This window comes from Hippocampus bargibanti, linkage group LG14, assembly GCF_051943395.1.
Source record: "Hippocampus bargibanti isolate YZ-2025 linkage group LG14, ASM5194339v1, whole genome shotgun sequence".
Taxonomy (NCBI): domain Eukaryota; kingdom Metazoa; phylum Chordata; class Actinopteri; order Syngnathiformes; family Syngnathidae; genus Hippocampus; species Hippocampus bargibanti.
The window spans coordinates 5,638,881-5,662,880 of NC_142747.1; the positions used below are offsets into that span (position 1 = coordinate 5,638,881).

General features: G+C 41.4%; 1 protein-coding gene across 2 annotated transcripts in view; it reads left to right on the forward strand.

Annotated features, from left to right (window-relative positions):
• Window positions 1-1,855: 1,855 nt before the first annotated feature.
• fndc3a (fibronectin type III domain containing 3A) overlaps window positions 1,856-24,000 on the forward strand; it is a 45,607-nt gene continuing 23,462 nt past the window's right edge. Inside the window, exons 1-4 of one of the 2 annotated variants that reach the window (XM_089013381.1) lie at window positions 1,856-2,064; window positions 2,284-2,423; window positions 5,813-5,956; window positions 22,765-22,840. In XM_089013381.1, coding sequence (XP_088869507.1) covers window positions 5,846-5,956; window positions 22,765-22,840 — 187 coding nt within the window. In that variant the 5' untranslated portion in view covers window positions 1,856-2,064; window positions 2,284-2,423; window positions 5,813-5,845. Of the gene's footprint in view, window positions 2,065-2,283; window positions 2,424-5,812; window positions 5,957-21,342; window positions 21,517-22,764; window positions 22,841-24,000 lie in introns of those variants that run through there. The other variant, XM_089013382.1, reaches the window with a different exon arrangement.

Consider the following 24,000-nt stretch of genomic DNA (forward strand, 5'->3'; position numbering starts at 1 on the left):
GCTGTAGACGGTTCTTTGAAGTGAAAGACTGGAACCGCTTGAGGAGCCGATTTATCCCCCGGCCCCTTACACACACACACACACACACACACACACACACACACACACACACACACACACACACACACACACACACACACACACACACACACACACGCGCACACACACACACACACACACACACACACACACACACACACACACAAAAGAATACTCCACTTACCCCGCCTTTTTTGTGACGTCAAACACACACGCACATACTGTATTGGATTGGATTTACCTTTATTCGTCTCACAGTGGAGGAATGTACATTTCACAGCAGGAAAATGAAGAGTAAAGGCAGAAAGGAAGAGTAAAGGAAAGAAAGAAATAGAAAAACAAAATACAGGAGGTGCTGGAAAGGCAGCCTCTCTCGGGGCGCCATCTTGAAGTTAAAAGAACAAAAAAAAACTAAAATCATATTACAACACAAAGACACAGAGAGTAATTAATTCTCAAGCACTTGCCCTCTTTGTGACACGAACCAGTTCTAGATGAAAGAGAGGATCAAAGTCATCTGTACTCCTTTGTAAGAAGTACAGATTTCTTTGAAAGAAGTACTTCTTCCTCCTCCTTCTTTCAAATAAGTACAGATGGCGGTTGAAGAAACCTTTTCATCGATGGACCACTCCTGTACGACTCAGAGTTTATACAGAAAAATTAAAAAATGATATATTGTATGTTTTATCGAAAATAATTAATTTAAGCAACAACAAAACTGAGGATCATTTGGGAGCCGATGAGCCACTGTGGATCGATTTTGGAGCCGAAAGAGCCCGTTCCTTTTGGTGAGCCGATCAAAAGAACCGGCTCTCCAAAAAGAGCCGGAATGCCCATCACTCTTGGCTTCTGCCCGGTCGCTTTACTTCCGTCATCATGTCGGGGCGTTCAAGGACATTGCGATTTTTATATTGTTGACCCATTTGAAAACAAAAACGCACAAACACAGAAAAAACACATCCAACTATCAACATGACCTTTTTAATTTCCTAAGTGGCGTATGTACCATGAGTTTACCGACGTTGGATGCTCCCGATTGCGTAATCGAGTGGTACAACTTCCGGCTTCTAAACGCTTCATGAACAGACATCAAGGATTTTTTTCCCCTAAGGCGTTTTGTGGCAGTGGTTGGAAACAAACTGTCGTCAGGCTTGAACAAAATCCACCTAAATACAATTGAAAGCATTTCAATTCATGATTTTTTTTGTCACAATTATCATAAATGAGTCTCAAATCCAAATTATGTATAGTCACAGCAATTAACATGTTCTGTTGTACAGGAATGATATGATATAACAAATACTGTATTTTTTTGTATAATCAGATTATCATGTGGGCAGTTACGTTCCACCAGGTAGCCCTGCCACCGATTTTTTTTTAACAGCTATAGTGGTACATTCGATAATTCATCACAATAACTTTGAAGATACATTATATATTACCTTAATGTGGATATTTTGTCAACAAAATGATCTTAAAATCCATTGCACAAATGATCACACCTCCAAAGTCAGTGCATGGTTTCATTGTTTGGGGTACTTCGCATGAAAAAGAACCAGAACAAGGAACATAAACAAAACATGACTAAATGTGTAATTTCTGTCTTGTAATGTGCAATTTGTGCTTGCTGCTTCATCATATTTCAGTTTCGTTGAATTGCCAAGAGTTTCAAATTCCTGTTGATGTTCTATTTTTTTCCCCAGCCCAGTTTCAGCGCTTTTCAGACTCGATTGACACTTGTCACAGTGAACCGGTGACTCTTCAAAATGTTCTTCTTTCAAAGGGTACCCGTGGAAAACACCGGGATCAGGGCATATGTTTGACAACAGTTACACGTTTTGCGTTATTTAAACGGAGCCGCCAAAGCTTCAATTTACTTTATATAAATTGGAGCTTCGCCATGATTTGCTGCAACGCGCATGCGCACAGTATCGGACCTTAAGCGATGGCGAAATTCCTGCTTTTTATACGAGGACCAACCGGGGAACTGGAAGCCAAGTTATCTCGACAGGATTGACCACTTAGGTGAGCCTTGACCCAATTAAACGGTCTTTCGGGTTCACCCGGAACCCATTTGAGACGAAAAAAGAGAGAAGAGGGTTAACAAAGCTTCGTCTCGCTCACTATTAGCAACCTAGCATCCGACGGCTAACGTTAGCATATCCCCCAACTCTCTTCTTATTTGGCTTGTTGTTTTGTAACCGGGAGCTCACATTCCACAACTGTTGTTTTTCGTTCTTTCAGGTGGTGTGGGAGGGTTCTCGCTGAGGGGGAAGCTGCTCCTCTTTGCAGCCCGCTGACGTGGACGGCAGAACGAGAGAAAAAAAGGCGACAATTTTCAGTGCGGTGCATCGCTTTATCGCCCAACAACCGTCTGATTTTGAGTGAGTAACTTTAGCCGATCTCTTTTGACATAACACACTTCCCCTTTGCCATGAGTCGTCGTTTAAAGCAACATTTAGAACTAAGGTGACATATACGATACACACGGTCTGCACCTGCTAATGGTTCCCGCAGCCTGCGAATCATAATATGACACCTGTAGCTAGAATAATCACAGGGCTTGGCAAAACAAGTATACTCGTGTAGAAGTACTGCAGCTGATAATTGCTCGGATGAATTGAAGTAGAGAAGCAAAATCAAAATTGTAATAAACAAATAAATAAAAACTGCACCAATGATGACAATATAAATGTGGTGTTACATATTAATGTATGTACTATGCTGTAAATCAGAGAGAAATCAAACACTTACCACTTCAACGTATCCAAATGTTCATGTTTCATGAAGTATGAAATGCAGAAAAATGAACTGCACTTCTTGAAAACGTATTTTATTTGTCTACGTCCAAATAATAATAATAATAATAATAATAAGAATAATAATAGTAATAATAGATTTCATTTATAAGCGCCTTTCAAAAATAAACACATGTAAGTAGCCTACATTGGAAAAAATATCTTGGCCATACCCGTTTCAGTGTAGGAAAAGGAAGATCATATGTGCTTGTTTGATGTAACGTTTTCCCATTTCAATAAGCATTAGCATGCATTGAAAGCATCGCTGGCTGCGCGTCATTGATTAAATGAAGAGTAATAAATAAACCATCTGTCTTCGTTTTCATTTATGAAATCATATGCCACATCATACAGTATGGCCACCAAGTGATGCATTCACACTCCAAATATTTGACAATTTATCAGGGCGCCTCCATTTTCAAATCATTTTGGGTGGAGAATGAGTCAGCAATTCCCTGTGCGCAAACCTCAGAAACACATCTGTCAGGCTTTTATTGTTCATGCGCGGTACACGTTCAACTGTTGTGGTTTGCACACACATGACAGGTTGTCTGTTAGCAACTGCACTAGTATTTATCAGTCCAACTCTCACCCACGCGGTCATGGTCACACCATCATCATAAAGGGGTTCAATAAAGACTTATATTGTATTCGCTTTGTAATATTCCGAGAATCGTGTTAAGATACGATTAGAAAACCTATCTGCCTCTCAGTGGAGAAATTCCCAATTTACAGCAGCAATCTTATGAAAGGGAGAAAGTAGAAGACATAAAGTATCTAAATATAAAACATAAAATATAAATATAAGCAAATTAAAAATTGATGTCTTCGAGGCGAGTCCAGTTTTTCGGGACCGTTTTTTCAATATCCTGGCAGCAATCGGCCGGAATGAGTTCATTTCCTAGGAAGCTGGATCTGACATCCTTTTTTTTCTTTTTCAATGTTAAAATTACAAAAATTAACCTCAAAGTCATTTTGTGCGAGACAATTATATATTTGCCCAAAATATTTAATTTGGCCATTTAAAGATTAGCCATAATGTTATTAGAACATTTTTTCCAATGTATTATTTTTTTATATATTAAAAAAATATTTGTAATGTTATGTGGGATATGTATTTCATTTTGGGAGAAGTTGGTACGTTTGAAAGCCATGATTTCCAAATGCAATGTCTTGTGTATTCCAATAAAGTGTCAATATGATGGGAATAAAGTACGTATGTGACAATTGCGTGGCACCAAACCTCATAGTTGCACTGAATAGCATTGTAAGTAGGTGCATAACAGGTTTCAGCCAAACCCATCCAGTAGTACCTGAGAAGTAGTGTTACTGGTGTAATAATGTGAATCTATTACAAAATCTTTATTACAATCTTTCTTTTAAAATAGTTTTCACATTACAAAATGGGTTCAGATGGATTATTTTCTACGGTTCCTTTGTGTGCCCCGAAAGATGCCTAGAAATAAAATTACATGTTTTTTTTATTATTTTCACTTTCATACTGCACGAAATGAAACCGAGAGACAGGTGTCGCTTATTTCCCTCAGCCTCAGTCCACACTCTTCAGTGATGATATACATTCATTACATTTGAATCATGCCCTTGTCATGCAAGGGGACCGACATTTCCTCTTTTATTTGCTAAAGCAGAGATGACAAATAAATCATCATTTGAGTCGGAAACAAGGCTAATTTGTTGTTTTTTTTTTAACCGTTTTTTTCTCAATGAATTCATTTCAAAACCACCTTGAGCCCATTTACTGTTTTTAATTTCTTTCATTTTCAAACTGTATTCATATTCAATTTTTTAGCTTAATGCTAGCAAACAATGCAGAATACCACATAGAGGCTAATGACTAGCTTTAGTGTTGCGGTGTAGGCAATGGCTCTTGGTTTAGCAATGGTGGAGCGACCATATGTATATATTCTTGATCCTCTCATGAATGACAAATATTACCATGGTTTTCTAAGGGGTGATGTTCTTATCTTTAACTTTGCGTTGTACCTCTCCCCGAAGGCTGATTTGAATCGCTGCACTGTCAAAGCATGTCAAAGTGTACAATGTCAGGTGTTGATTTTTGGACTGTTGTGTAACGTCAAAAAGTCCACGGACCAGCTGATTGGCGGCATTGGGTATTGGGGGGATTTGTGAAGAGGCGCTCTGCGGACGGGCCTTCCGCCCACCCCTCACATTTCAGTTCATTGACCGTCACATTGTAAACGCAGCCGTGTTGTTTCAGCTTAAGACCGGGAGGGGCTAAAGCGAACAGAAACAGATAAGCCAGATCACTGTGAGCTTTAGGAGTGCAGGGATACTGCACTGTAATTAGGTTCAAGGACATAAGATTCATCTCTCTTGCGATCTACTAGCATTTTTTAAAAATGTTTCATGTCTTCTGTCCTGCACTGAAAGCCTGTGTATTGTATTTTTTTCCCTGACTGAATCGCATTTAATTACCCATAATGCAAGTACCTTACCTGAGTGATCTTGAGTTTCTTCCTGTGCAATCGCTCTCAGTTGATCAATGTGTGCGTTTCCTTCGGTAATTTTTCCAGGCTGATAGATTTGCTCCTCTCAATATAAAGTCGAAATGAGCCTTTGAGAATTGGAGTGGCATAACTCCACAGTCTAGTGTCTTTTCTATTTTGATACTATACCTGAAGATTATACATTTACACTCCTCCTGAAATAATACCTTGGCAAGCACCTAAAAATTCAGTAAAAGGAGTGGACTCAGAAGACAAAATATCCACCTTCAAAGTTATGATATTTACCCTAATAAAATTTAAGATTAGAGAATGTGATCTGTGTTTCCTTTTGCTAAAATACACAAATAACTCACAAATTAACACACGACCACTCGAGAAGAGAAACAGCAAATGCCATGCGTTATCTTCAGTTTGTAAAACACGAATGACATGTCTGGCAGTAAATTTGCCCAAAGTAAACAATTCATTTTTATTTATTTTTTGCAGGAGACCCTCGCGAGTAGTGTGAATGAGGGAAACATGGCAGACCACACCCCGCCTGTGGAGTCCGGCCAGCTTCTCAGCCCTGAACTCCCCATCCTGGCGTCACCTCCACCTCCAGGCATGGTCAACGGGGAGGGTCCCCAGCAGGTACGTTGACGTCCATTTCACGCTGTCATTAAGGGTCCCCCGTTTTTGCCCCCTTTCCGCCGCCTTTGAAGAACGGAGTGATTGGAATGGGTGTAGCATATTCCAGCGGTCCCCAACCTCCGGTTTACAATGCAACGGTCAATGATCAATCAACACAGGGCCGTGCACTGGTACTCAAGTATTAATTATTTATCTCTGTTTTATTTACTAATTGAATTGAACGGTCTTTTGTTTTGAAATGACCGGATTCTTCTCCCTATTACATCATTTAGCGCCAACATTTAACCCGACTGGCAAAAGTTCCATATGAGTACACAGTAGTTATACGTTTCTTATTTATACACCCCCAAGGCAACACCCCTCCACCGCTTGGTCCACGGTAAAATGTAAAATTGTCAAGCGTTGACCTGTCTGCAGTTAGAAAAAAGTTGGAGACTACTGGCATATACGACAGGATCTCATATGAGGGTGGGCAGGGTGTCCTCGGGGGTACAGTGCGGTGAAAAAGTGTTTAAAAACCGAAGCTACCTGTCTCTGTGTGGAAAAAAAAAAGAATCACCCCTTGAACCCAATAATCGGTTGTGCCACGCTTGGTGCCAATAACTGAAATCAAGCATTTCCCATAATTGTTGATGAGTCTTTCTCATCTCTGTGGAGGAATTTTTGTCATTTTTATTTTTTGTTGATTTATTTTTAAAGGGTTGTGTCAGGAACGGCATCCGACGTAAAAGCTTGGCCAAAACAAACATGCGGATCAAACCTCTAAAGATGGAGGACACTGATTTGCTGTGGCGACCCGTTGAAGGGAAAAGCTGAAAGAAAAAGAAGAAGTTGATTTATTTTTAATGATTCAGAGTTGCTCTTGCTGGATGTGTTTTGGATCGCTGTCTTGTTGCATGAGCCAAGAGCGTGAGGGTGCAAATTGATTGTCGGACGATCTTCTTCAGGGTTTTCTGGTAGACAGACAAACTCATTGTCCCATCAATCACAGTTTTCCTGGTCCTGTAGGAGCAAAGCCGCCATAGACCATTATTACTTGGTCATGTAGGGAGAGGTAGTTTTGTTTGTTTGTTTATTAATTTATTTGTATAGTTATTTATGTATTTATTTATTTATTTATGTGCCTGAATAAATGAAATTGGCATTTAGAAAATCATCATGGAATATTATAATTGGTTTGATGAACTGAAACCTCTAGCACCTGTCTGATAACATAAATATGCAAAAAAAAAGGAAATCGGGCACAGGCCAAATACTATTTCACCCATGACAATAACCACAAATATATGACGAAAAAATTGCAAACCCCTTGTTTTGTTTTCTTTCTGAAATGCCATGACGTGCAAGAAGCTGCTGCCAAAGTGCCGGTGAAAAGTGAAGCAGTCATTGGGCTTTAACTACTCGAAAATATCAAATTTTCATTTCATTTTATGTTGTACTCATTTCAGACAATTTCCCATAAACAAGAGTCCCAAAACATTCGATAGCTGCAACTCAACTTGCTGCAACAAGTCGGCTGCATAATAATAATAATAATAATAATAATAATAATAATAATAATAATAATAATAATAATAATAATAATAATAATACAACATTCTATTTTAAGCACCTTTTAAAGATCTCAAGGAAACTTTACAGTCACAGACAAGCATAGATACAATAATATATAAAATACAATTATAAATAGAATACAATAAATAAAATACAATTATAAATACAAACAAGATATAGAGTCAAGCAGAAAATGCAATTTTAAATAGGTGGGTTTTGAGATGGGATAAGTCATCATGTTCCCTCATTCCCCCCAATCGTGTCCATTCAAAGTTGTGGGATGTCAGCATGGAAGAAACCTATTTGAGGCGGCACACTTGTTTATAGAAGTTTCTGACGAGTTCTGTAGTTTAAGGAAATATGTCAATCTGCAGAATGTCACATGCACAAAGTGTTTCATTCAAAACCGGGTCTGCCGTGTGTGTAGTGATGGTGTATATTAGCTTGGAAAATCTTCGGTTTTGATGAACCTTCGTCACGTCTTCGTCAGTCTGATATTGAAAATTGTCATCTGATCGTATGCGGTCCTCGCTAATCAGATGAGAGCTGCTCAATTTGTCATCTTGTGAAACCCAATGCGCCCAGCCAATTGTTTGAAATGCTAAAAACATGCACATTACTCAGTCTCTCCTGAAACACCTCAAGCGAATTCGATGACGAATTTCTGGAAAAGCACATGTGCATCTGGTAACAAGCACATCTCCCTGAGTGGGTATCATATAATGCAGCCTTTTTTTAGGATGTGGGGGTGTTTTATTAATTTCCAATTTAGGTGAGACTGAGTGGCAATGATGTGAGGGCTGTCATATTTGCCTGCTTTGATTTCTGTGACCTCCCAAATAGCGCGCGGTTCGCATACCCGACTGCTTTTTTTTTCCATCGTCGCTTCCATCTTGTGCAATTTGTTCAGATAAGGCTCACTAATATTAGCCACGGTCCATGTGGCTTCCCAGCCGCCCTGTCATTTTCCACAGCAGAAAGAACAAAAAAAAGTCATGCCGCGATGCAAGGGTGATCTCACGGAATTCGGCTTGCCTTGTTGACGGAGAAAAATAAGAGGTCGCCTGATTGCCTGTGCACGTCACGCATCCGTGTGCTTAACGTTTTATGCCAGCCAGAGGAATAAAAACACGGTTCTATCTTCCCGCTTGACGTCATCGCCGCACCTCCTGTTCGGGCCAATTTAAGCTGCTGCGTGTGCATGACTGCTGAAGGGCACTGAAATGTTTTCTCATGTGGCGTAATAGTACCTATCTGATAACATGACTCTGTTTGTTCCAACTTACAGACAGTTTTCTCCCTTAGATACATCAATATTTAAATCAATCATTGACAAAACACCTTGACAGATTTCCACAAACAGTAGCCGGAGAGATTTAGGTCAATTAATCATATCAAAGGAAAAAAGCATTGTGATAGAGAGGGAGCCCTGTGGAAAATTGCAACCCCTCACAAAATTTTCCTGACAGCAATAAAAAAATCATTTGCAGATATTGTCATTCCGACAGGTGGTCTGCACCCAAGATGATATCGCTTCCGATCTGTGATTTCCAGCAGACATATCACGGCATGTTTTTTTTATCACAGCAGCAGGTTTTTTTTTTCCAAATTTACAGTGCGGAAAGTGGCCAAACATAAATTATGATTCATTTGATTGTTGTGTCTGTCACAGCATTGATCGTTGTCAAAACTGATGTTTGCAAATGTCTTATGTCATTTCAGCTCAACGGATTTGAAGTCTCATTTAATGAAGGGCGCTAAAGAAATCTGAACACATTCACTGTTGAAGATTTTGAGTTTTTTAAAACCACGCAGGGTGTCAGAATGATTAATTGATGAATTTGGTCATCGTTTAGGTGTCAATTAAGTGATTCATCCGCGCACCTCGAGCTGCTGCCATTAGATCAGGGAATGTCACACTAAAATCGGGACATTTTATATCTCGCTGTTTTCTTAGCAACACAGTCAAGATGTTCAGATTGACACTTGGTACCCATTTTTGTCTTGTTGATATTCAAGGTGGCATCTGTTTAAGGGATTAATGAGAGTGAGGCATTACGATTGGAGGAAGTCCGAGATTTCCTGATCTAGTCCATTTAGCATAACCGTCACGTTTTGTCTTTTGGTCTGAGGTGTGTACATATCACGGCGAGTGGAGACTGGGGTAGTTTGAGTCTAACAAAGCTGGGCAGGGCTCCCGTCATGGTGAAAATCTGTGACGGCTGCACAAAACCAACCCACCCCCCCAACCCTCACTGACCTTTTACTTTGACAAGCTGCAAGGACACTTCCTCCGTTCTCCCCCATCCAGTCCAGGCTGCCGCGTATTTGCGCTCAACTGGAGCGGCGATTGTGAGTCAGGGACAAAGCCGCTGTCATGGGGTCATTACCTGGGATGATTAGAGATCACTTTGTTTACAGCGTGATTCACCGCTTCCGTCCATTAACTGCACCCCCCCCCACCCCACCCGCCCCTCTGGAAGGTCTTCTTGCGGTTGCTCGTTAAAGTGGCGACTGATGAGTCTCTGTAAATTTTTAAACCTAGCTAATGGCTTGTGGACTTGGTTGCTTTGATTTAAAGGACAACTGACGTTTCCGGACAAGTTGTGTCCATAATTTGTATAATCGCTCCAAATGACTTCTACTGAGCGTATTTTACAAAGATTCCACCGCATATAGCTATGTTTTACGTTTTAAGACTCGCGCTGAATACTCCGGAAGTCTTGTTTTTGAATTGGTGACGAGTCCTCACCCTACGTCACTGAAGGAACGCCCCTCACCGAGAAAGGACATACCTTGCATCACCTCAATGCATTTTGCGGTTCTTTGTTTGGTCTGAAAACTTCGTGTTGATCTGTGTTGATGGCGAAATTAGAAGGAAAACACATACATAATGCGATGGTGAATCGTTGTGTGTTGCGCCAAGACTTCTACAGTGTATTTGATGTTCGCTTACAAAACGTCCCAGGAGACAATTTCCACGGAGCTTTGTCGCCCTCTTCTGCCTTTTTTGTCACTACATTTCTCTCCAGATGCATCAAAATGACCGGAATAAATTATTTAATCGATTGCAAACATGTATGCTTTCCTCTTCAGAACTATTTGAATCATATTCATAACTGGATGAGTAACAAGGAAACATCTTTTCATAATCTGAAGCCATTGTTTTGATTCTTGAGAAAGGCAAGATGTCTTGGCATTACACCAGGAACAAGGGTGCGGGACCTTCTGAAACTGGCCACTTCCGGGTTCAATTTGAAATAGTTTTTTGACACTTTAAGTCATTTTATTGGTGTTTTGCACAAAATATCATAATGCGTGTTTTGGGTATTTTAGATGCTATAAAACGTTTTTCTGATGTCAGTTAAGAAACAAAAAAAGTGATGTCACTTGTCCTTTAATTGATGGTGTGCACTGTAGTTGACTGTATTTTTCAACCATTGTGCTTCTTCTCATTCTCCCCGAGGCTTGAAAGAATGGATTTTCTGTACAATTTGCAAGTCAAAATTACTTCCTTGAAACAAATTTACCGCCAAAGAGAATCCGATGTTTTTTTTTTTCTTCTTTTGCTCAACAGTTCAACTGCAGAGACATTTCCAAAAAGCTTTGGTTTTGCCAAGTAGGAGGCAGAAGCTCTTTTCATTTATTTATTAATATAGTTTTGTCAGTTTGAGCGGCTCAACCTGACTCACTATTCATAGATCTTCCAAAATCGGATGTGGCCCCTGACCTCTTTACATTGTTTGTCCAATCAGTGCAGCAGCTAATTTGGTGCATTCAGGAGTCAGCCATTCAATAAAAAAATAAAATTAGATGGCATCTACGGTGCCTTGCAAAAGTATTCGGCCCCGTTGAATCTTGCAACCTTTCGCCACATTTCAGGCTTCAAACATAAAGATACATATATATATTTTTTGTCAAGAATCAACAAGTGGCACACAATCGTAAAGTGGAACAACATTTAGTAGATAATTTAAACTTTTTTTTTAACAAATAAAAAACTGAAAAGTGGGTTGTGCGATATTATTCGGCCCCCTTGTTTTAATACTTTGTAGCACCACCTTTTGATCCAATTACAGCTGCAATTCGCTTGGGTATGTTTCTATCAGTTTTGCACATCAAGAGACTGACATTCTTGCCCATTCTTCCTTGCAAAACAGCTCGAGCTCCGTGAGGTTGGATGGAGAGCGTTTGTGAACAGCAGTCTTCAGATTCTCAATTGGTTTCAGGTCTGGAATTTGACTTGGACATTCTAACACCTGGATACGTTTATTTTGGAAGCATTCCATTGTAGATTTGGCTTTATGTTTTGGATCATTGTCCTGTTGGAAGATAAATCTCCATCCCAGTCTCAAGTTTTGTGCAGATACCAACAGGTTTTCTTCCAGAATGTTCCTGTATTTGGCTCCATCCATCTTCCTGTCAATTTTAACCATCTTCCCTGTGCCTGCTGAAGAAAAGCAGGCCCAAATCATGATGCTGCCATCACCATGTTTGACAGTGGGGATGGTGTGTTCAGGGTGATGAGCTGTGTTGCTTTTACGCCAAACATATTGTTTTGCATTGTGGCCAAAAAGTTACATTTTGGTTTCATCTGACCAGAGCACCTTCTTGCACATGTTTGGTGTGTCTCCCAGGTGGCTTGTGGCATACTTTAAAGAGAGAGTTTTGATGGATATCTTTGAGAAATGGCCAGATTTGTGCAGTGTACGACTGATTGTTGTCCTATGGACAGACTCTCCCACCTCAGCTGTAGATCTCTGCAGTTCATCCAGAGTGATCATGGGCCTCTTGGCTGCATCTGTGATCAGTTTTCTCCTTGTTTGAGAAGAAAGTTTGGAGGTCCGGCCGGGTCTTGCTAGATTTTCTGTGGTCTGATGCTCCTTCCATTTCAATATGATGGCTTGCACAGTGCTCCTTGAGATGTTTAAAGCTTGGGAAATGTTTTTGTATCCAAATCCGACTTTAAATTTCTCCACAACAGTATTTGGGACCTGCCTGGTGTGTTCCTTGGTTTTCATGATACTCTCTGCACTTCAAACAGAACCCTGAGACTATCAAGGAGCAGGTGCATTTATACGAAGACTTGGTTACACACAGTCGGATTCTATTTATCATCAACAGTCAGTTAGGACAACATTGGATCATTCAGAGATCCTCACTGAACTTCTGGAGTGAGTTTGCTGCACTGAAAGTGAAGGGGCCGAATAATATTGCACGTCCCACTTTTCAGTTTTTATTTGTTAAAAAAGTTTCAATTATCCAATAAATGTTGTCCCACCTCACGATTGTGTCCCACTTGATGATTTTTGACACACAAAAAAATCATATCTTTATGTTTGAAGCCTGAAATGTGGCCAAAGAATACAAGATTCAAGGGGGCCGAATACTTTTGCAAGGCACTGTATACAGTTTTTTAAGACTTTTTTTTTCTTGCATTTATAAAAAAAATCTCACTTTTATTTTTCCCCAATAAAGGGTTCGGTGCTTTGAGTTTAAGAAGCACGTATTTAGTAGTTATTCTCTCCTAGTTCAACCCTCCATCACATTATTTACTCAATGTTTATGAAATGAGAAATACAAATGTTTTAATAATCGGGATTACAGAACTGCTCGCTCTCATTCATCATCATGCAGCATTAGTGTGATGATGTGGAATTGGCGAGAGTGAGTAGGCGCGCATGTGGGAGAGCCTCCGATTTGGCACCTATTTTTTGTAGGTGGCCAGCGTGTGACTCAGCAGTGTTTCTTGGACACTCCTTTTTCTCACCCTGGGGACAGCAGTTTCACCATTACATTTCCTATTTCTGTGTAAAATCAAGGACGTGTAGTTTCACTTAACTAACCTGAGTGACAAAAATGGACAGAAAATTGCAAAATACCAAAACGGATGCAAAGAGTGATCTTGAAATGGGCATCGATGGACTTTGAGCCCGGTGTTAATAACATCCTCATTTTGTCTTACGCTTTGCTTATGCTTTAAACCCATGACTCGTCCCACCCCACGCAGACTAACACAGTTTGACGTCCGTATGCTCATTGATGGGAGCATCTCATCGGTGGTTTGTTACTAAGAATATCTTTAATCTCGGGCTTTCTAACACATCTCAAAAAGATTCCCCTCATTTTATACGATGTTACTCAATCATCTGTTTCCCAGGGATGATGAAATGGGTTTGAATCATCAATCCTCGCACACGCAAAACCGTTGCTGATTTGTCTCGAAACTAACAGGCTATTTATTTATTCCCCTTTCTACTCCTCCACCGCCCCCCCTCCCGAGTGGCATTTGGCTGTCTTCCTGTCCTCCAGCTGCCGTTGTCGCACCGGCGCACAGTAAACAATTAAAGAGGAACAAATGGTGAGAAACCTGAACTCTGAGTCAGAAGCGGCAGCGACACGTCAGCATCCGGAGCCATTAAATTATGCAGCCGCGGTTGTAAATCGAATGTGTGCCACTCTCGGCGACCTGCGGAAAGCGTGTAGCAGGGGGATAAGGTGGCATTGGTGGGAGGTATCAAAATACAAATACTTCATCACTCAAGCCTTTTTTTTTCTACCACGTGTGTTGAACTTGAGTAGTTGTGGGAAGAATTTTTTGCTTCCCTGGTTGAATACCAATATCTGGACATTTTTCTCCCTGCTTTGTCAAAATGGATCTTATGCTTTTTTACCCAACCTCTGAAGATCATAACATGATGTAAAAAAAAACTGTGCAACATGGAGGAACATGATCCAGGTAGCAACAGCGCCAATGGCGAAACCATTTCGGAGTACCAAGATATTTGCCATCCATGGCCTTATGTAAGAGAATGGCCACACGTTGTCAGCTTCAATTGGCTCCATCCATCTTCCTGTCAATTTTAACCATCTTCCCTGTGCCTGCTGAAGAAAAGCAGGCCCAAATCATGATGCTGCCATCACCATGTTTGACAGTGGGGATGGTGTGTTCAGGGTGATGAGCTGTGTTGCTTTTACGCCAAACATATTGTTTTGCATTGTGGCCAAAAAGTTACATTTTGGTTTCATCTGACCAGAGCACCTTCTTGCACATGTTTGGTGTGTCTCCCAGGTGGCTTGTGGCATACTTTAAAGAGAGAGTTTTGATGGATATCTTTGAGAAATGGCCAGATTTGTGCAGTGTACGACTGATTGTTGTCCTATGGACAGACTCTCCCACCTCAGCTGTAGATCTCTGCAGTTCATCCAGAGTGATCATGGGCCTCTTGGCTGCATCTGTGATCAGTTTTCTCCTTGTTTGAAAGTTTGGAGGTCCGGCCGGGTCTTGCTAGATTTTCTGTGGTCTGATGCTCCTTCCATTTCAATATGATGGCTTGCACAGTGCTCCTTGAGATGTTTAAAGCTTGGGAAATGTTTTTGTATCCAAATCCGACTTTAAATTTCTCCACAACAGTATTTGGGACCTGCCTGGTGTGTTCCTTGGTTTTCATGATACTCTCTGCACTTCAAACAGAACCCTGAGACTATCAAGGAGCAGGTGCATTTATACGAAGACTTGGTTACACACAGTCGGATTCTATTTATCATCAACAGTCAGTTAGGACAACATTGGATCATTCAGAGATCCTCACTGAACTTCTGGAGTGAGTTTGCTGCACTGAAAGTGAAGGGGCCGAATAATATTGCACGTCCCTCTTTTCAGTTTTTATTTGTTAAAAAAGTTTCAATTATCCAATAAATGTTGTCCCACCTCACGATTGTGTCCCACTTGATGATTTTTGACACACAAAAAAAATCATATCTTTATGTTTGAAGCCTGAAATGTGGCCAAAGAATACAAGATTCAAGGGGGCCGAATACTTTTGCAAGGCACTGTATACAGTTTTTTAAGACTTTTTTTTTCTTGCATTTATAAAAAAAATCTCACTTTTATTTTTCCCCAATAAAGGGTTCGGTGCTTTGAGTTTAAGAAGCACGTATTTAGTAGTTATTCTCTCCTAGTTCAACCCTCCATCACATTATTTACTCAATGTTTATGAAATGAGAAATACAAATGTTTTAATAATCGGGATTACAGAACTGCTCGCTCTCATTCATCATCATGCAGCATTAGTGTGATGATGTGGAATTGGCGAGAGTGAGTAGGCGCGCATGTGGGAGAGCCTCCGATTTGGCACCTATTTTTTGTAGGTGGCCAGCGTGTGACTCAGCAGTGTTTTTTGGACACTCCTTTTTCTCACCCTGGGGACAGCAGTTTCACCATTACATTTCATATTTCTGTGTAAAATCAAGGACGTGTAGTTTCACTTAACTAACCTGAGTGACAAAAATGGACAGAAAATTGCAAAATACCAAAACGGATGCAAAGAGTGATCTTGAAATGGGCATCGATGGACTTTGAGCCCGGTGTTAATAACATCCTCATTTTGTCTTACGCTTTGCTTATGCTTTAAACCCATGACTCGTCCCACCCCACGCAGACTAACACAGTTTGACGTCCGTATGCTCATTGATGGGAGCATCTCATCGGTGGTTTGTTACTAAGAATATCTTTAATCTCGGGCTTTCTAACACATCTCAAAAAGATTCCCCTCATTTTATACGATGTTACTCAATCATCTGTTTCCCAGGGATGATGAAATGGGTTTGAATCATCAATCCTCGCACACGCAAAACCGTTGCTGATTTGTCTCGAAACTAACAGGCTATTTATTTATTCCCCTTTCTACTCCTCCACCGCCCCCCCTCCCGAGTGGCATTTGGCTGTCTTCCTGTCCTCCAGCTGCCGTTGTCGCACCGGCGCACAGTAAACAATTAAAGAGGAACAAATGGTGAGAAACCTGAACTCTGAGTCAGAAGCGGCAGCGACACGTCAGCATCCGGAGCCATTAAATTATGCAGCCGCGGTTGTAAATCGAATGTGTGCCACTCTCGGCGACCTGCGGAAAGCGTGTAGCAGGGGGATAAGGTGGCATTGGTGGGAGGTATCAAAATACAAATACTTCATCACTCAAGCCTTTTTTTTTTCTACCACGTGTGTTGAACTTGAGTAGTTGTGGGAAGAATTTTTTGCTTCCCTGGTTGAATACCAATATCTGGACATTTTTCTCCCTGCTTTGTCAAAATGGATCTTGTGCTTTTTTACCCAACCTCTGAAGATCATAACATGATGTAAAAAAAAACTGTGCAACATGGAGGAACATGATCCAGGTAGCAACAGCGCCAATGGCGAAACCATTTCGGAGTACCAAGATATTTGCCATCCATGGCCTTGTGTAAGAGAATGGCCACACGTTGTCAGCTTCAAGAATGCTTGGCTGCACATGCTTTGTGGCTCTCGCCAACCTAAAAATCACCAGCTTCTGCCATACAAAACAAATCAAAGAAAGGTAAGGTGATTTTTTTTTCCCCCTCATTATTTATTTAGAACTAAATTAGTATTTATTATTGTTACTTTATTCATTTTAAATCTGTTTACAAGCTTCGCAAAACTACGGGAAGAGGTTGCCTTCAAAGGCATAGCCAACGTTAGCTAGCTCCTGGTTATTGTGGCATTGTGACAAGTTAAAAAAAGGGAAATTCTGTTCATTCACAGCCAAAGCTTGTTTTTACTTTTCCACAGAATTACTTTCCGGAGTCTCTAGTTTTTACTTTTCACAATCACGGGTACAGTGATACCTCGGCTTATGAATCCTTTAGCTAACAAACTTTTCGCCTGACAAACGTTACATTTGCGTGAATATAATCTTGGCATACAAACTATTTTTCGGGAAACACACGGAGCGCCACAATGAGTGATGTGTCGTTCGCAAACGAGCCAGTTCTTGGACCTCCTAACAAGGGGCTAAAATGGCAGCTGACTTTTTTTTCCCCCTCTATTCCCCGCCCTCAGTCTTCGGTTAAAGTCGCGCGTGATGGGTCAAGATCCATGGTAGAGGAGGGAAGGGACGCACGCAGCAGAATAAAAAACAGCAGTGAGCGGGGGGAGGAGTTAGAGTGCTCACAGCGTGCAACAGCTGTGGCGACTCCTTGAAGGCAAAAGCCGAAAGGAAAAAAAGATTTTGTGACAAAGTACTGGCTCCCTTTAACTCATTCACTGCTATTACCTAATTTATTCGGGAATTGAAAAGTATGACGTGGAGAGACATTCCCAAATTTGTTCAGGTTTTGTTTTTTTGTTGGAGTGCTGATCAAGCACTGGTCAGACCGCAAGCAATGTTTTTTTCCCTCCCACGAGGGGGCAGCATTTGCCTTTTGTACAGCCGCCCCATTTCAAGCTCAGATAACTCCAGACACATATAACTTTGTTTCTGATGAAAGAAGAGAGTCTACCATTGCTTACGCTGAATCGAATGTTTATGTAATCCTAAAACTCAATATTCTGTGAGTCCTGCAATTTGAGTGACAATGACAAAACCTGGAGTGGACACATTTTGCACATCGTTTGGCAGTAAATGCCTTATGGAATTTTATCAAGCGTGCCTCAATCAGGAGTCGGTTTATAGGATGGAGGAGCTCCGCTAAATTGTGCACATTGTCGTGCAGCGCATCGCAGCGTCAAAACCTCTATGCTCATTTCAAAGGTTTGCCAAGAAAAACGAATGCAAGCGACCGTTGTCGCCGCTTGCAAATTTGAAAGTGCATGTTGGCCAGCACCACGAAAATCTTTTGACGTTTCGTCGTTGTTCAACCTTTGGGGCTTGCCCACTGCATCGTTCCCACGAGTCATCGTTTATCTGCTTTCATGCACTCTTTCCTCTGCTCGCTGCTCGCCAAAGTTAATTATAACGGCCCGAAAATGAGAGCAGGAAGCGAGCACTGATCAGTGTGCGGCCATTTGTGTGACGAGTGAAGTAACCACACTGTTTTGGTCTCTGTCTGTTTCTCCCTCACTACATTTTTGGCCAAATTCTAACGAGAGTGATCACTTCTTAAGTGCCTACGTCAGTGTTTTGCGGACACACGGCTGAAAAGTTAAAAAAAAATCTACTTCTATTTGTCAAGCAGGGAAAAAAAAGACAGAAGGGATATGAGCTGATGCACTTTTGCTCCCCTTGACTTGTGATGTCAGAACACCCGGCTAATTTGACTTGTGTTCATGTGAAACCGCATATTAATACCCCACCGCTACAAAAATTAATTAGGCTGACTTTTCTCCGCTTAGTCATCTGACGCCATAAGCTCATTGTGCTTGGATGCTCATCATTGCAGCGGGGCGGCTATTTTTGTTTAATTCCTTTAAATCCGGCTTTGATCACTTCACTGGGAATGAAATCAACAGCGAGATTCCCATTCAAATTTGTGTGAATGAGCCACTCGTGAGTGCCAGCAGCATCAGTGTTTGTGTTTATCTGTGTGTACGGTGTCAACATGGCACGGGCTACTCCTGGCTGCCGCTTTAAGGTACGACGTGTTGGGGTTGACTGAGGGCATATGTTGTAGAAGCAATCGCTACACGGCAGCTAGCTTAAATGCGACGCATCACGCGTGCCGTCTCTAACATTCCACTGCTACAACCTCCAAAGTTGGTCAATCCGTTCCGTGACCCCGGTTGACTCCCAAGTCCTTAATTTCGAAACAATGGCCTAACCCAAGTCCCAACCTTCACATTTCAAATAAGTCCCATGCTATTGTGGGAAAATTTTAAGACAGGTTATTTTTTGAGTTTATGTGTTTTTTTTTTTAGGGGTGAAATTATTCATCAAATTGTTAACTTTTAAAAACCAACACATTTTGCGTAACTAATATTTTTTTAAACTTCAACTGGCAAGTTGGTTTTATACGGGAATGTAAACATTTCCTATTAATTTAAAAGAAATTTAATTCACTGTACTTCGGTTATGAATAATACATTTAAAAAGATGATGTCCAATATTATATAACAATCGTGTATATTACACTAGACCGAAAGAAAGACCTAACAGGAGGTTTGTGGATGTTGTCAGAGGACATAGGTAACTCGTGTGAGAGAAGAGGATGCACAAAATTGGGTTAAATGGAGGACACTAATTCGCTGTGGCGAACCCTGAAGAGAAAAGCCAAAAGGAAAAGAAGACAGAATGTAATTTATGTTATTTTGATTTTAAACAATCCATACACACACATTGGTCTCAAATTGTCTGTGAAAGGACAACCGACGTCTCCGGACAAGTTGTGTCCATAATTTGTAAAATGCCTTCGAATGACTTCTACTGAGCGTATTTTACAAAGATTCCACCGCATATAGCTATATTTTACGTTTCAAGACTCGCGCTGAATATTACAGAAGTCTTGTTTTTGAGTTGGTGACGAGTCCGTACGTGACGTCACTGAAGGAATGCCCCTGACCAAAAAAAAGGACACATTGTAACAGTCCTTCCATCACGTCAATGCAATTTCCTGTGCTTGTTTGGTCAGAAAATGTCATGTTGCACTAAAAAGAGCCAGAAGAGGGCGACCAAGCTCCATATAAGGAATGTGTCAACCTGTGGAAACTGGCTGATTAATTCCTCACAGGAGCTCGGTCGCCATTTTCTGCCTCTTTTTTGGTGTTCCATTTCCCCCAATGTTGCCTCAAAATGGCAAGGAATAAATTCTTTAATCGATTGCAAACATGTGTGCCTTCCTCTTCAGAACTATTTGAATCATATTCATAACTGGATGTGTAACAAGAAAGCATATTCTCCGAATCTGTGCGAAGCCATTATTTTGATTCTCCAGCAATGCAAGACGTCTTGGCGTGACGTCACGAACTGAGGGACGGGACTTTCTGAAAATGCCCAATTCACAGCTCAATTTTTTTTGCAGATTTTGGACACTTTAAGTCATTTTTATTGGTGTTTTGCATCTGACTAAAATACTGCATGTTTTGGGTATTTTAGATGCTATAAAACGTTTTTCTGAAGTCAGTTAGGAAACAAAAAAAGTGACGTCGGTTGTCCGTTAAACTTTTTTTTAACGCTTAATGGAAATTATTTGCATTCCACAAAATAATGAACTTTGGAAGTGGACATTGTAGACTGGGGAGGAAGAGAACCATTGTGTATATAAATTAGCCTGAGAAGCTGCATGTCTCCTTCACCTTGTTGCCAGCGCCGTTGTGGATTAAAGAAAAAAGAGAGGGGGAGAGAGAGAAGGGAAGGTAGCTGAACTAAGGGCTCTCCTTGCTGTTAAGAGTTTGTCGACTCAGCCAACTGAGCGCTATTGAAATGAAGCCCATTAACGGGCACGGTTGGTGGCAAATACGCTGGCACGCGAGCAGAGATGAGACGTCTTTAACAGAGTTAATCCAGCCTCCTTCCCTCCTCCACTACATACGCTGATAAGGTCTCCCAGCCATTATTTGCGCATCCGCCGCGGACGAGTGATTATTTTGTTCGGAAGGTGGGGGGCTGTGGATGTGGACAACAGGGAGGCAGGAGCTAGACTGAAGGGGCTTAGTGACTGAGATTTATGCCACTCCTACCGTTAAAGCCAAACCCTCTTTCACTCTGAAACCGCCGCTCACCTCCTTCTGGATATGATGCAGGGAGGGAGTTGGTAGAAGTGTTGCCCAGATTCGGCCCCCGCCAGGGGACCCCATCGGATTACGCCCCCACCCCAACTCCCCATCCCTGATCTCCCCTTTTGACTGCACCAAAACAGCAACGCGATGCGGGCGACAGTAAGTAGCAGCTTTATTTTGGGAGCGTTGCACGGGGTGATGGATGTATCACCGTAGATTTCCTCAGGCCGACGCCACCTGGCAGAGGCGCGCCTGCCCACTTTTAACTCAATTAGACCTCCCTTTATCGCTCGCCCACCTCCCCTTTAAGCCTCACCGCCCCCCTTGCTGACGTGTGGGTGTGTATGAACCTACCTGACGGTTGGTGTGTGTGTGTGTGTGTCTGGGGGAACGGGGAGGGGGGGCAGTGAAAGGTCTCTTTCCCCGTCACTGCCGAGCACATGAACGGGAAGCAGCGTGGGCAATGGAGGTGCTGATGATTCGCGAGCAACACCAGAGCCACAGCCTGAGCCCTGTGCTGGGGGACTGTCGCTTCTACGACAACGCCTTCCGCAAGAGTGAGGTAAAAAGATTTTTGCATTTGTTCAGGCGAGTTTCAAAGTAGAGAGAATGATGATCCGGGGGGAGGCTTTATGGATATTTGATGAAGGATATTTGGCGTTGAGAAAAATGATTTATTGCTCTGGTATTTGTCTGTGACTGCATTTATCTGTGCCAGGGGTGGCAGCGAATACCATTTAAAGCTTTGTAGTCATTTGTTGTGGTATTGTGGTTTCCTCACCCAACGGTGCAGAGTGGTTGTCTGTCAGTGGATGCCCTGTGATTGACTGGCGATCTATCCACAGTAAAGTCGCTGACCTCAACGAGGGTTTGGCATCAGCTCCTCATGACCCTTAACATATTCAAAGTTCATCGATCAGTCACTATTTCACGGTTTAAAATCTTTTTGTATGTGTATATATAGTTCTGTAAAACAATATTTTGCACAAATAATCATTAAAATCAGGAAAAAACGGACTTTGATTTGGCAATTGGATGACTGGTCTCGTGAATCTTTTTGACAAGTGGGCAACAGTGAAGGCATTCAGTGAGGTTAGCTTGCTGTGCTACGGCTACCTGGTGTGGGGATGACATGTTCAGAGCAAAGGTTTCATTAACTTTGGAAGTACATAGGATTCTGTTTTTTTTCCTCACTCTGAATAGCGGCTTTTATTCGTTTGTGCTTTATTAAACAATCCGTAGCACAATGACACTTTAGTGACAGGGAAATTTTGTTGATAATGATTTTAGATCGAATGTATTGAAAGGACCAACCATGTGATATGAGCATTCCATCAATAAATACTTAAAAAACAGCACGACTGTCTTCTGACTTGTTCATTGTCAGGAAATGGACTGTTTGTTTGCCTCTGCACTTTGTTAAATCATTTGCTGACGACATGACTCACTTCACCTGTTTGGAATTCCCAAGTTCTTTGCGATGTACTTTAACTTGCCACTTTCTCGTGTTTTGGGGGGAATTTATTGTTTACCTGGTCTGAGTGTACCTTGACTTTGAGTGCCTTGTGTGTCTTATGCAACAACAGCAATTGTCTGGTTGTTATGAGCATTTAAAAAACATTTTTGCCTGAAATTAGTGAGTAGATTAAAGCCATTACTTTTTTTATTACTCCCATTTACAAGTGCATTTCCATGTTTCAAGATGTCAAACAGGTCTCGCGTTGTGAGCAGTAGCAATAGCGTGCCAGGGAGGTTTTTTTTCCTTTGCCATTGAGTTGAATGTTTTTCTACCCCGCTCCTTGTCTCACAGGTAATCCTGGTCCAGGTAAACCCAGGTGAGGCCTTCACTATTCGTCGAGAGGATGGTCAGTTTCAGTGTATCACAGGTAAGTGATGCGCTGTACATGAGTGTGACTGTAATGAGGGTCTTTATCTTTGAAATCATAAATTTTTATGCAGAGATTTAAAAGAAGATGATTGTGCTTTTCCAGTGAAAGCGAATGTGTTTTTTGATCCAACATAAAGATAATCTGCTTTCATGAAGGACTGGAGAAATTGAAAGAAAAATCTCTCGAGGATCTTGAATTTGAAACAAAAAAAATCGATAGACTATTAATCGATGACCAAAAAAAAAGGGTTAACTAATTGGGTAATTGATTCATTGTTGCATATCTACTCTCAATTACATTTGAGTATATTGAGTTTTGCAAAAATTGAGCAGTTCACTTACACAAATTTGTGTTCCAGATTTCGTTACGTTTTTTTCAGGCCCAATTTTTGCCATACAATTTTATTATTATTACTACTATTTTTATTTTTTTCTCTGGGATCACTTTGTAATAGATGAATCAGCTGCAGCTTGTGTTTGATGACTTTGTTGGCATCCACTTTGGGAAGCTTCCGGATCGGTGCCACGTATTTCTTCTTGTGTGCGTAGCCTCCGCCAATGCATAGTGACATAAATGAAATAAAGATGAGACCGAAAGCCTGTACAACAGGCCTCGGGCATGCCATGTTTGGATTCAATGGACTTAAGGCAGTGATCTAAAATGATGTGGAGGAAGCAAGCAATAAATAAATAAATAATTTCTGCTTCGCTTCTCTCCCCCCATGACCGACTATGCCAGTGGTGCACTAGCCGCCCATTACGACCTGGATAAAGTGTCCTAATAGAGGCTGAGCATACATAGTGTCTCTTTCAGAGACTGGGGATTTTGGGAGGGGGGTGTTGAAGAGTGCCTACTGTCAGTGTGGCTGCTACTAACTGGTCTGTCACAGGGTGCACTCATCCTTGTGACGCGAATAGATGACTCACCGCTTGCGTCGCAGGAAAGCAGAAGAGAGTGTGTTTGTGCATGCGGCATGGGCTTCTGTTTGCTTGGTTTGTTTTGGCGTGTCCTCGCTTGGGTTGCACGATACTTGGGTCCTATAGTCAATATCTCGCCGTCAAGGGCGCATGAGGATCAGGTTTGGACACGCATTATCTGAAATCTACATTCGGTGTTTGTGTTGATTGCAGCAAATTATTTTCCAAATATGTATTTCA